The sequence below is a fragment of the Eleginops maclovinus genome, chromosome 23, assembly GCF_036324505.1.
Source record: "Eleginops maclovinus isolate JMC-PN-2008 ecotype Puerto Natales chromosome 23, JC_Emac_rtc_rv5, whole genome shotgun sequence".
In the NCBI taxonomy this organism is placed as follows: domain Eukaryota; kingdom Metazoa; phylum Chordata; class Actinopteri; order Perciformes; family Eleginopidae; genus Eleginops; species Eleginops maclovinus.
In genome coordinates this window covers 14,292,200-14,306,468 of record NC_086371.1, presented here as the reverse complement: position 1 = coordinate 14,306,468, position 14,269 = coordinate 14,292,200, and the positions used below count along the sequence as shown (strand labels likewise).

Below are 14,269 nucleotides of genomic sequence, written 5' to 3'. Positions count from 1 at the left end.
GATAATGATCAGCAATACACCGTCTGCTGCACAGAGAGACAGGTTAGTGAGACAGGTACAAAGAGAGAGCCGGAAACATATCCCGTTTAAGTTTTAACCTTAGGAGTGAGACTATGATTGTGAAAATGTATAAAAAGGACAGTGTTGTGCCAGTTCACAGCTTTTCTGAACTAGTTCAAGTTCAGTTCATACATGCTCAAAGTGAACAGTTCACGTTCAAAGTTCACAATTTTAATTCTGAACTAGTTCAAAGTTCAGTTCATTTCACTTTTTTCGTGAGATATTCAAATAAATACTTTTTTTCACACTACGAGCTAGAAATCACTATACGTTCTTTGAAACTGTTCATTGTAGACATTTGCTCATAACACTGCTATTGTTGGTTTCTTAACAGGTGCTGAAACTTGTAGCAATACAGACAAGATAGACCAGTTCTATACTTAGTGCAATGAAATCTACTAGCATTCAATTAAATAAAGAATATATAATATGAAATATGAATATATTATTTGATATATATGATATTATATATACCTATGTGTGTGTATGAAATGAGCAAAACTCTTGAATTGCATTCACACTGGATGGACGTTTTAATTCAATGTGCCGTTTCAAGTTCGAGAAGGACGTTGTCGATGTCCTAACTTGTTTTTGCTGCGCAGGTGGACACATCTTACACAGGAAGGAAAGAGTTTTGCCGTCGGGGTCTTGGTTTGCAAGAGTGTAAAATTGTTTTAAATGTTCGTGAGGAGAATCGGAGTCCGTCTCCGTGCCATCACTTCCACTACCCATCTTGTTTTGTTTTTTTTTAAATCGCAGCTCTCTCTCTCTCTCTCTCTCTCTCTCTCTCTCTCTCTCTCTCTCTCTCTCTCTCTCTCTCTCTCTCTCTCTCTCTCTCTCTCTCTCTCTCTCTCTCTCTCTCTCTCTCTCTCTCTCTCTCTCTCTCTCTCTCTCTCTCTCTCTCTCTCTCTCTCTCTCTCTCTCTCTCTCTCTCTCTCTCTCTCTCTCTCTCTCTCTCTCTCTCTCTCTCTCTCTCTCTCTCTCTCTCTCTCTCTCTCTCTCTCTCTCTCTCTCTCTCTCTCTCTCTCTCTCTCTCTCTCTCTCTCTCTCTCTCCTCTCTCTCTCTCTCCTCTCTCTCTCTCTCTCTCTCTCTCTCTCTCTCTCTCTCTCTCTCTCTCTCTCTCTCTCTCTCTCTCTCTCTCTCTCTCTCTCTCTCTCTCTCTCTCGAGCCTCCAGCCCTCCGCGCTCTCGGCGTTGCTATGCCTAAGCCGCTCTGCTGCAATTCATCATGGGTAACGTCGTGCGGAAGCCAGTACGTTTCAACTATTCAATTCAACTATTCTCAGCCGGACACTACGTTGCCCGCAATGCATTGCGCATACAGTGCCAAAACTATTTCTGCGTTGATACATGATTTAAGCGGCACCTACAGGAGGGAGGAACTTTCTCTCTCGTTGCGTTTCAAAAGAGAAAACAGATGTCACACAGTTTTCAATGGAAAACAAATGCCAACGTTCATTTACAGTGATGTCTGCCGTTCATGACACATAATGTGAACTAATTCACGTTCAAGTTCTTTATTGAAAAATGTGTTGCGTTCAGTTCAACGTTCACGAAAAAATGAGCGTGTTCAATGAACGCGTTCTTTTGAACTCGTTCACGCACAACACTGAAAAAGGAACACATTTATTCTTATTCAACCATTAGATGTTAAAACTTGGATGTAGGTTCAGTTTTGGGCCTACATTTAGTTAAAAATGTTGATGCCATTGTCTCCCAAAACAGTAATACAGAACTGTTTCCAAAAGTGATTATTTTGAGTGTTTTCTGAACTGTCATGTCTCTAGCGAAATGCCCGGCAAAGGCTTTTTAGACTCCTGCTATCAAGGGATTAAGCTTTAAAGGCGTTTACACCTGCGCTCTTCCCCAATGTGACATGCCCATGTGGGAGCAGATAGCAAAGACACTCTAGCAGTCTGGAGAAGAGGGCTAATAATAATAAGCAAAATAAGACCTAAAAGTGGACTGAGGCTTTTAAGTGTAGCCACACCAGATTAACAGCCTAAATAATTACATTTGCTCTGTTAAGTATTTGGAATTAGTAGCGGTTTGCTAATAAATGAGACTACATGCAGACGACAGTGTCACTTTATATTAGCCGAGTTGGCTGCATGGAGGATAATGTTGGATATATTTTAGGTTCACAGTAACTGCCAGTACTGGTGGCGCTACAGCCATTAAACCACCATTATAATGGCACTTCTGTTTTTACCGTCATCCCCGCTCGCTAGTCCTCATTACACCCTGAATATATGATGTGAAAGTGGCGTCGTTAGAAACCCTGGTGACTAACGGTAGTCTCTGGTGCGAAGGTTGGATGCCCACAACATACTGAAGCTTGTGAGGAAACTGTAAACATTGTTGTTTGAAATGCTTGAACAAAAGACCAATGCAGCTTTTATTTTCTAGTGTGGACAGTCTCAGGAGAGGAAATACTAAAACAGCTTTATAGTCATTCTTCACTGTACTCAGTAATCTGGAAAAAATCCCTAAGAAATTGGCATGTGTTAAGAGAAGATAGAAAGTGTGGAGGCAGAAGAGAGGAGAACACAATATGTCCTCCTGTGTCTCTCAGTGGAGCTGTGAGGCAGAATTGCCAGGAGAAATTAAATTTAGCCGGGATGTATCCCATTCAGTCTCTTCCAGTTTGTTTTGTTTTTGTAAACTTAATAGAAAATATCCTTACACCTAGTAGGGACTTTAGCCTTTACACATGATCACCAGCTGAATGGCTTTGTGTCAGCTTAAGTCATTATGTTATGTGAGAGAGCGACGATGTTCAACCTCACAGCGGTGCTACCTCGGGGGGTGAATGACTGATCAAATTAACTCTCGGTATCTCTTTGTCAACGTGTTAACCTTTGCTGCCAAACAGGCAAACAGCATTAATGGAATTTCTTCTGAGCAAATCAGGTTTATGTGATCATTAGATAGAACTTAATTAGTCATTAAAATAAAGATTACACCAAATGTAGAAATCAGTATATATTAACCTGTAACAGTGATCTTTGATATATCTTCTTATTTCTCTTACACCTTCATTGTGTCTTTGTATAATTAATTGTGGCATTTGACCCAAATGTCAAAAGCTAAATTAATGTTAAAGTTGTAAAATGTAATTTAAGGAAAGCCTTTTATTCTTTTTTTAATTTCTCCATTTTTTTGTTTATAGATAAAAGGGCAGCAAAAGTGGAGGTGAAATTTTAACCCAACACTAAAAAAATCATGCATTTGAGAGTAGAGAGAGAAATAATGAATGAGCAACACACAGATTAGAGAGTGTGTGAGCAATGGGAATGACAAACACACAGTTGTACATTGCCCACGTGAATAATAAAGGTTATTATTTCGGTTGAAGCAAAGGTACTCAAAATTATGATATTTTAAGCCTTCCCCTCTGAATTCCACTTTCAAATCAAAAACAATATCCACCCCACACTCCAGAAAACACACACTTCACTGTACCGAAATTGGAGGAGTGAGTGAGAGAGACGGAAACACAGAGAATCCTCTAAAGGCTGCTTGTTAAATACTTCATCTACTTCTTCCTCAATTCTTATAAGAGAATCTACTCTTCTTAAGGTGTCACATTTCTTCCTACTGTTTGCTGAATCTGAGATTTATTTGACACACAGTAGTGGACAATATAACACAAATTACTCATTAAATGTCTCAGTATGAGAGTTGGCATTTATGGCAGAGAATGGCTATATTCCTCACAAATGTTTAGTTTTGAATAAATACAAATTATAATACTAATATGGGTAATATTTAAAGTACATTGGTTAGTATTTCTCCTACAGTTTCACAACGCTCCATTAGAGACTTTTAAATGAATAATACATATTTCAAATGTGGCTGGATGGTCAAAAAGATTACATCCAACATCTTTTCATAAGGGCTTTGCCTTATCGTTAAAAGTTAAAAGAAATATGTTGTAAATATGTATGGTCTATAACTCTCATATAGCCTTTCCTTGTGTGATTGTGTTTCCTGGCCTCTTCTCCTGTGGTCTCACTTTGTGTCTTCCATAGACTGCATGATGTCACCCTCTGTTCTGCTGGGTGTGGCTCTCTTGCTCCAGCAGCTAACAAATCTGCATTTTATAATACACAAAATATCCACCCTGGATTTCCTCAAAGTTAGTACTGGATTGTTCTGCGTTTCTGAGTTCACACTTTGTTCCCTGTGCTCAGTTTTTATCTCTGCCTGCCAGTCCACGTCTTGGATTCCCAGTCTCCTGCCTGCCTGTTCACTCTCAGCCGTCAAACCCAGCTCGTCGTGTCTGTCAACCCAGCCCCTGGATCAGAACCAAAAACTCTCTCCGTCTGCTTAGCCGATCTGAAAACAAGTTTGCAATAAACCTTTTTGAACTGTCAGTGTGCTGGACTCAATATTCAACTTGACAAATTATGCATTTCAACTATTACTTCTGAATAATAAAGTACGTTAATTGATCTGCGTCCAAAATCACTTCGTATTTACTTTGAAGATGATAAATGTTCTCTCTGATTTTATTTGACATCCAAATACTGAAAACTGTCATGCATGACACAGTATGATAACCTTTACAATCCTGACATTGTCCACTTCCCGCTTGCAATCCCCACAATGCAGTGTTTCTCATTTTAATATGTGAAATTGACAGTTGTGCAACACTGATGAGGTTTTATTGAATAAACAATACATAGTTAGTGATTGATACTATTGATTTAATACCTACTTTATTCTTGTATAACTAATGTGTTAGCTTATTCTCTATTATTATATCATTTTTTTTTATCTGCTATGCCACTTTTGCTGTAACAAATGTCAATGTCCGGCTGTGGGACTAATGAAGGATTTCTGATTCTGATACTGATTTCCAACACAGTCTCGAGTACAACCTCATCAGTGGCATCAACGACCAGCTCTGACTCCGCTGGTTAGTTTTACCTGCTTCTTTATTCAGTGTTGAATAAGCCACATTGACCTAGACAAAATATTGGTATTTCATCTTCTTTTGCCTGAATAACTGCAATAAATTGTACTGCGATGGCACTGATACGAAGAGAGCCCCTTGGCCTTACTTTTTTATTGAATTAAACAGTTCAGTAATTATATTAGTTCTTCCTGTCTCGGTTTTCTCTCCTGAAGACAACTCACCATGACACTTACCTCATCTGCCCTCCAGATGACACACACACACACACACACACACACACACACACACACACACACACACACACACACACACACACACACACACACACACACACACACACACACACACACACACACACACACACACACACACACACACACACACACACACACACACACACAATCCGCACCTTTCAATTCTGCGAAAAACCTCCTGTTGCTTGTAAATGAAACGACCCTGTTTACTGTAAAAGTGATGAAACTATTTGCAGGCGCAGGTGTTTGGTAGGAATGAGCAGACCCTGTTTGAACCCTGTTTGAACCCTGTTTGAACCCTGTTTGAACCCACTCATGAAAAGGAGATGAATCCAGGGAGGGAGCGGAAAATAAGAAATGTTTGAACCCGAAAACTTACTGAAAACAGTAAAAGCAGAGAGTCTGAGAGGGAAACGTGTAAAGCTGTATTTTGATGCTGTTCAAGATCTGTACGTAGATTATTCTTCTATTCACACACACACTCATCCACTCCCAGAGTCTAGTTCCCAGCAAACCAAACACATAATTGTTTGTATTGAACAAACATGAGGGGAATATATGAAGTTGATAAAACACCTCTCCGTTACAGCATCGCTCGCTGAATGCTACCTCCATCATTCAGCCTAATGAAGGTCACTGAGAGGTAGTCGTCATTTTATGAAACATGGGTGATGATTTATCTGATGTGGATTATTTTTATAGATGAGTCCTAGTCAAAAAGTGATTATAAAAAGACTTGTGATGGACACACACTCACGCTCGCACGCTCGCACGCGCGCACGCGCGCACGCACACGCACACACACACACACACACACACACACACACACACACACACACACACACACACACACACACACACACACACACACACACACAGTAAATCCATCCCAGTAGAGGAAATCTGTAATGATAACCATCCATCCTTTCTGCAGTGATTTACGTTACATTGCATTTCTCCTCTAGAATCTTTCCATTCATCTGCTGAAATCCTGTTTTCATGGCAAACATTAAGACACACACACTTGCTCCATCACTGCCCCCTGTAGCTGTCATAAAACGGGTGGGGGTGATGGGATGGAAGGGGAAGAAAATAACACGAGTAAGAGGAAAATTGACGGGAAAAGGAATGAAAGAATTTGAAGGATTACCACGGTATGTGTGTGAGTGTGTTTGTGTGTGTGTGTGTGTGTGTGTGTGTGTGTGTGTGTGTGTGTGTGTGTGTGTGTGTGTGTGTGTGTGTGTGTGTGTGTGTAGTCATAACAGTTTCTGAGAAATCCATCGGTTCAAGAACTGACTGACAAGCTCTCCACAGATGACAGGAGACAAAGAAGAGTAGCTATGTAACAGCCTAAATGACAAGTATTCAACATAAATCGACACCTTCTGATATGTGTGTAGTCAGAAGGAGGGCGAAAGTGTTGGCCTATATAAATAAAAATAAATAGTTTATTTCTTTGAGCAGAGAGCTGCAGTACTCACCAGCCTTATTGGTCCTATGTGTTGATCTGTTGTGCTCCTCACCAGGCAAACAGGGACACAGCCCGTCACACTTCACTGAGATCGTCTTCCCAGAGAGGCAGCCCTGGAACTCCAACTTACACTGTGAAAAAAACACAAGAAACTCATGAGTAAGGAAGGCTATATTCCAGTTTCTCGAGGACTGGAAACTCAACATGAAGACACACAAAGTAAGCACACTTGTCAAGAGGACTTGGTCTGTAAAAAAACAGCCATATAATATATTGTGTGGCTCTGCAGGTGCTCTCTAAAACAATCTAGATTATATTTTTCATTAGACTTGGAGATGGATAAAAGGGGTACTGCTGTCCTGATTATGACCTCTTGTATTGAAATGTTCTTTTTATATAAAATGGCAGTAGCATGCAGAACACCTTCAAATAAAATGAATCTATAGAAGAATGAGGAATTCTGGACACTTTGTTTTCAGGATCTATTAAAACTGTGCTCCAAGTATGTAATTACAACCAAACAAAACTCTGAGTTTCAAACTGTCTTTGTTGAGCTGATTAAAGGAATAGATTTGCTGAGACAGGATTGGTCATTTATCTTCAATGAACAGATGTGTCCATTAGGCAGCCATACACCATTAGACACAGAGATGCCCGGCAAAACTATTCTATTATTCACTGCCGTACAAACTTAATGCAATGCGAAACAGCAAGATGGACTACTTTAAAATGTAATTAACAGTATATAAAATGTCATTTCAGGTAAGTGAAGGGTAGGAAACAGTTTGGACTGTTTGTGGGGGTAAAAAATCCAATTGCAAGATCCTTCCAAGAGGAATAATGAAAACTGAAATGAGTTATGTAAATTCTGTTTGTGAGATGATGACGACAGGTTTTGTCAGGGTGAGACCATGACGGTGCGTAAACATCCATACACAGATCATGCACCATACACAGGCTGGGCCTTAAGCTGCCAGCACTCTCATTTCTCATGTTGTACTTTAAATCCATCACTTCCTGCCTGTCACCTCTGTGATAGCACTACTAATGTTGCTTAATGAAATGTGTTGACAAAGGAACAGCGCTCTGTCCTTTTCCCAACACATTGAATTAGCTCTCTCTGGGTAGGGAGAGAGAAGAGAGGAAGAGAGAGAGAGAGAGAGAGAGAGAGAGAGCGAGAGAGAGGGAGCCCAGGGAATGGATGACCTCCCCCAGTCACCGTCAGCACACTGAGGGGCCCCATGAATCTTTATGTTTGTCTCTCTCCTGGGGTTAATGTGGTTTTGATGAAACAGTGTTTTAACACGTGACTCGGTACAGTACAAATAGAGAGCAGAGGAAAGGTGAGAAAAGGAGAGGAAGGAAAATGGGAAGAGAGGAAGGATGATTTAAGAGGAGGGAAGTAATGGACTCAACTGAAGCTTCTCTGGAGATAAGGGTACTGTCTTCTTAATAGTATATTGAGTGTGTGTGAGTGTGTGCGGTTACGATGAGGGAGGCATGTAATGTAATAATGAAACATGAATAAGCTGCAGAGCAGCAGCACACTGGTGAGCAGAGTTTAAGTTGGGCCACAGGGAGCCATCACTCCACCAGCTAACTGAACCCCTCCAACTAAATTACCGCAGCGACCAGAGGGACTTCCCGGCCCTCCCTTCCCTTTTGTTCTTCCTCTTGTTTCTCCTTCAATACTTCTCCTTCTCTGCACAGCTTCAGGCAGGTCGGTCATTAGGAAAAGCCTGACTGCCTCATACACAAGAGGTTGAAATTCCCAATTAGGTTGTTTCATGGTTTTGGGTCAGAGGCTTAACCCTGCATTTTAAACAGAAAATAAGATGACCTCCAAATGTCTGGAAGTCCACTTATCATGCAGAGATGATCTAAAAAGGGGGATGATATGTGAAGGGACAACCAGCTGCCCAGCAAAGAAAAAAACCTGACGGTTGTTGAACTTCTTCTCTTAAAGGTCTTATTGATTATTTCTCCTCAGACACGACTGGGCAAAACACAAAAGTGTGCCGGTGTCCGGGAAGCTCATAACTCACTCTACTTTGCCAATATCCTGTCACAGAGAATTAGATTTAGCTCAAGAGATGTCTTGTATTCTCCATTTGTTAAAGGTTCCTACATGAGCTTCATGTCTTAAAGCCAAAATAACCTGAATGTGGATGTCAATAAGAATCCACAGTCTGCTCAACCAAGGACAAACCTGCCACCTTATTCCACTCTTCACTTCCTCAAGTTTTAACTTCCTCTGCTCACGTCCAATTTGCCACTCTTTTCTCATCCACAATGACACAATGACAGAATGAGCGTATGAGCAGAGGTTGGCAGCTGGAAGGGAGTTTGTCCTGAGAAGATGTCAGTGCTGCTGAAAGATCACTGATAGCTGACCCTGTTCTTTGTCATTTGCATAACAGACAGAGAAAAGTACCACTCAACACAGTGGAGGAGGACGGGAGTCAATACAATGGTGGTAAAGTGGAACAGCATGAAAAGAAGGCATGAGAAAGACAAGAAAGCATGGTGAAAAGGTGACAATAGATAAGGCAATTAAAATACCATCTATTAAGAACCTCTGTATGTCTTGAAGAAAACCCAGTCATTGTATTTATAGTTGAAAACAAACTGAATTAAAATCAAATTCTAGAGAAACAGAGGAAATGAAATGACACACTTACAGTGAGAGAAGAAGAGTGTGAAACTTAAAGAGAGATACATGGAGGGAGGGATGTCTCACCCTGGAGGAGTAGGCGTGTCCATCAGATCCACACACAGGACTTGACTGGAGCCCTGAGCAGAGCCTACATTTCCCATGAGCAACGGCTTCAGGCCTGTGCTTGTGGCCTGCACTTCCTTTCCTGGGTTTCACACTGAGAATGACAGAGAGCAGTGGTGAAAATACACTGAATTCAGATACTTAGCAATCTGAATGTTGACATGATTTAGTTAATCATAGACAAAACAAGCCATAAAATCGACAGTGATTGAGCCAAATCCCTTTTAGTTTATGTATTGGATTTTGAGATTACCATAACATTTATAGTGTATGATGGAAAATTGAGATGCAGTATCACCTTTCAAAGCAGGATCATTATTCAAACTAGCAGAATCAACTTTTCTACCTAAAAGTATTGGTGGTTGTCAGGGAAAACAGAAGCAGAGCGAGTCCTGATTGATCTATTGAGGCCTTTTCAATAATGAGAGTAATTGTGTTTGATCCAAATCTCGCAGCAATTTTCCATGTAAGTGCTCTCACTAAGCACCCTGCTGCCTCCTGATCCATCCAGCGCTGGAGGCACATCGAGTCTTTACAGTATAAGTAACGTGTTAATCTAAAAACTCCTGTACACTGTTTTGGCCACATTTTCATAAAATGTATTGAGTAAGAGTTCATCATTCAGTCTCTTCGAACATATTTATGCTCTGTAAAAGTACAACATTTACATCCCAGGCGCTTCCTCACCAACCGAGACATAACCTTAGCCACGGCAGATTAGACATGCACATTGCACAGATAATAAAACTGTGGTTGCAGATAAGCTAAGATGGAGGTACAATGAAACCCATAGTATGGTGTTTTCCCCTAATTTACCCATCAAATCCCATGCTTCTCCTCCTCTCCTTTCAAGTACTCTTTGCATAATTGCATTGAAATTCAAGAATGTGTTTGTTATTAGTGTGAATTGCAGGGCGGGATTGGTTTTGCCAGGGAAATTAGCACATGCATTCAAATATTACCAGAGAGAGAGATATACCTTATATAGACATATAAGCCTCAAACAGAAACAAGAAAGTGAAATCTCTCTCCCTCAAATGCCAAAGTACAACCCCCTGCTGAGAGTGTCCATGTTGCTCTAATCTGGAAAGCTCTGATATGACGGTTCTACATCCCCTCCACAGCAGGACAGATTGGGCTCCATAATATTTTGAATTATAGCTCGATATTAATGAAGACATCCAAGCCCACAGCCAAACATAATCCCCCATTAAGGGAAACCAAGAAGTCTATGCAGAGCTATAACTATTTCAATAAGAAGTTATGGTTTGGACCTTTGCTTTACAGTTTCTTAGTAAAGACCAAAACACATTTGCTTGTGGATTAAAGTACACCCCACAGTAATTCCAAATTGTGTCCAGGGCATCTTCGAAAAGGAAATAATGTAAGCAGTGAATATCAATGAGGAATCATCTCCTAGATAAACATGCTGCAGCTTAGTGTACCTGTATATCTCAACATCTCTTTGCAAATATTTTGAAAGCAAAAAAGTGAAGTATTCCCCTGAGAGGACACTTGATCTGCGTTATGCTTATCATCTAAACTAATCTAACACACAGATACAATAATACCATGGTCCTAAGCTCCAGTGAGTGATGTTGTTGGGGAAATACTGATGTTATGTGAATAATATGAAACATGAAGCAGCAAATAGGACTTTTAATTAATTTGAATGCAAAGAAAAGCATTCAAAACAAGCATCTTCGGAGGTAATGACTTGAGGAAATCAATTAAACCCAACAAGCAGGGAGAAAAAACAACATTAAACATCTATTGGGGAAAATGCTTCTCGAGCTGTAAAATTGAAAAACCTTAACATTGACAACATGACAAGGTTGAAAACACAAACAAATTGGTTGCTGACAGAGTCCAGAGAGCAGACAGAAAGTTTGATTAAAATTAATTGGTGTTGAGCGTGTGTGTCTGTATGACTATCACTGACGCAGACACTTTGACACTGCTAACACAGACAGCACAACATGCTACTTAATTGCACGCTTCTGCTGGGTGTAATTTGTCTAATGTGACATTAAATATAAGTTCAACTTTAAATAGTCATTTTAAGTTACAGACATTTAATTCAGTTTGATAGTATTTCAATATTTAATGATAGAGAAACTCAAGTGATTTATGTATAAGATAACACAGCTTTTAAATAAACCCTAATTTTAGGTTTTGGGTTCTCTTAAACAACTCAAAAGTATATTTTTTAAGCTTTAACATTTTTATCCTCTTAATACTTTATTACTTCATATTCATTCAGTGCTGCATTACCTGCTGAGCCACAGCGGATTTGGTAAACCCATAACCGTCACACGTCTGGTCCTTACCTGTGAGTTGGGTGCCTGTGATTGGTGCAGATGGCTGTCTGGTAGTCGTGGCTGACACACACCTTGTGAGGGGGGCATCGCACCTTCAGACAGGGGTCCTTGGTGGCGTCTGGACCTATGGGAAGAGATCAGGGACAAACTTAATCCCTGAGCTGCTAAATAAGTTTGGTGAAAACATGTACAGCAGGTGAGTCAGCACAATGTAGTGATGCAGATGAGAGTTGATACAGCAAAACATCAAGCAGTTTTTTTTTGGTTTTCCAGCTTGCAGATTGTTACAGTCCACTAACTGAAGCAGGAAGACACATAATGAGTTGAAAAAAAGACAGGGAAGAATAATCCTAAAGAGGTATGAAGTAAACGTTGAGTTTTACGCGGTGTGAGCTGCTTAATGAGGACTATTTTCTCTGAGCGGTGACCCCATCTTCTTCCAAATCAATCTCTGCAGTGACATTATTACTGTGGCAGCCAGGCACAGCTGGCTGGTGTCCAGAATGACAAAAGAACAATGCAGCAGATCATTTCCCACTTGGCTAACAGCACAAACCCACTCTCCCTTTGACAGACAGAAAAAAAGAAGAAGTGACGAAGACACAGTGGCAGAAAAAAAAACAAAAAAACGTAAGCTTTATCCGCCGCAAAAGAAAAAACAACAGTGTGTGTTTAATGAAACGATTAGCTCTGTATGTGGGGGAAGGTGCTGAGGATGGATGTGAGAAAGGAGATGAACGTGGAGGAGGAAGCTGTTTATATTGGTCATTAAGGGACGGATTATTGAAGGACGGGAAGGAGGACAGGGTGGGAGGTGTGTCTCAAGAGTTACATAACACGTAATGTGTCTCAACAGTTGAGTTGCCCGAGTCAATTATGAGCCATCAGTATTTAATGAAAGTTTAACATGGACCAAGAAACCACTACGAGTTAAGTATTGTGGAGCTCCAAATCAAATTCTAAAGAAAAATGTCGGAATAATGATGCAAAAATGATGATTCCCTGCATATCGTAATGAATATCCCAATTTCACTATCAGTCATGAGCAGTGATGGGCAAGTTACTTCCAAAATGTAATACAGTACACATTCCTTATTACTGTCTTTTAAAAGTAATGTTACATTACATTATTACTGTCTCTGATATGTAATGTGTTACACTACTTTTGCGTTACTTTGAGTTACTTTCACCAAAATAACCACAAAAGTATGGCTTTAAATGCTAAGATGTAGTTTATTGCAGCTCATTAATTAAAGCTATCTGTTTATCTGGCAGTACATGCTGAAAATTAGGAAAAGAGCTAGAAATTAAACTCATGCTCCGTTTAAGTGGACTGAATAATATTTGATACGGTAACGTTACGTCTCTGTTTGTTATTAACAACATGTTAGTGGAGCCTCTGCACGGCCCTGTGACCTGCTGTATATGAACGAGTCTCTATGGCAACGTTAGCTCACCTTGTCATTGGTGTGTTAACGGGGATTTTGCTGACAAGCTTTCTAAAAGCCGGCGATTCCACAGAGGACAGAGGCTGCATATCTTCAACACTCCGCCAAGAGTCTCTGAACTTCTTGGGCTTCAAGCAGCAGCCCGAGAGAAAGTTACCTTCTGTTGCTTCGGCCTGCGAGGACTCCTGTCTTTTTCTTTTCTTTTCTCAGAGTCTGCAGCTCTGCATTGTAGATCTGTTTCTGCAGCCCTCTTAACCAATAGTAAACAGGCTTACTGAGTTACTATTCTACCCGCACAATTATTTCTCTGGTGTTGGAATGTCTCGCGATGTTTGTGAATTCTTAGAAACAAAACACCACATCATTTCGGGTTAAAATGTGTTGTAACTGCATTACTGAGTATTGTAACGGGTATTACATTACCCATATTTCAGAAGTAATGCGTTATATTACTGCGCTACAGCAAAAAGTAATACATTACTGTAACTCTGTTACTTTTGTAACGCGTTACACCCAACACTGGTCATCAGTGCCCAATTATACAGCGGGTAAAATAAGTTTTGAACACGTCACAATTTTTCAAGGGGCTACCGACATGACATTTTCATCAGATGTTGGTAACAATCCATGCAATCCACACATGCTAAGAAATCAAACCATACATGTCCATAAATTAAGTTATGTGTATTAAAAGGGAAGGACACAGGGAAAAAGTATTGAACACGCTTACTAAAATGTATTTAATACTTCGTACAAAAGCCTTTGTTGGTAATGACAGCTTCAAGACGCCTCCTGTATGGAGAAACTAGTCGCATGCATTGCTCAGGTGGGATTTTGGCCCATTCTTCCACACAAACAGTCTTCAAGTCTTGAAGGTTCAGTGGGCCTCTTCTATGAACTCTGATCTTCAGTTCTTTCCATAGATTTTCTATCAGATTCAGGTCAGGTGATTGGCTGGGCCATTCTAGCAGCTTTATTTTCTTTCTCTGAAACCAATTGAGGGTTTCCTTGG

General features: G+C 40.3%; 1 protein-coding gene across 6 annotated transcripts in view; it reads right to left on the bottom strand.

Annotated features, from left to right (window-relative positions):
* spock1 (SPARC (osteonectin), cwcv and kazal like domains proteoglycan 1) overlaps positions 1 to 14,269 on the bottom strand; it is a 100,799-nt gene that overhangs the window by 10,240 nt on the left and 76,290 nt on the right. For all 6 annotated transcript variants that reach the window (XM_063876216.1, XM_063876218.1, XM_063876219.1 and 3 more), the window contains 3 exons: positions 11,819 to 11,933; positions 9,450 to 9,582; positions 6,720 to 6,840 (listed from right to left, as the gene is read on the bottom strand). In XM_063876216.1, the coding sequence (XP_063732286.1) occupies positions 6,720 to 6,840; positions 9,450 to 9,582; positions 11,819 to 11,933 (369 nt within the window). The remainder of the gene's footprint in view (positions 1 to 6,719; positions 6,841 to 9,449; positions 9,583 to 11,818; positions 11,934 to 14,269) is intronic.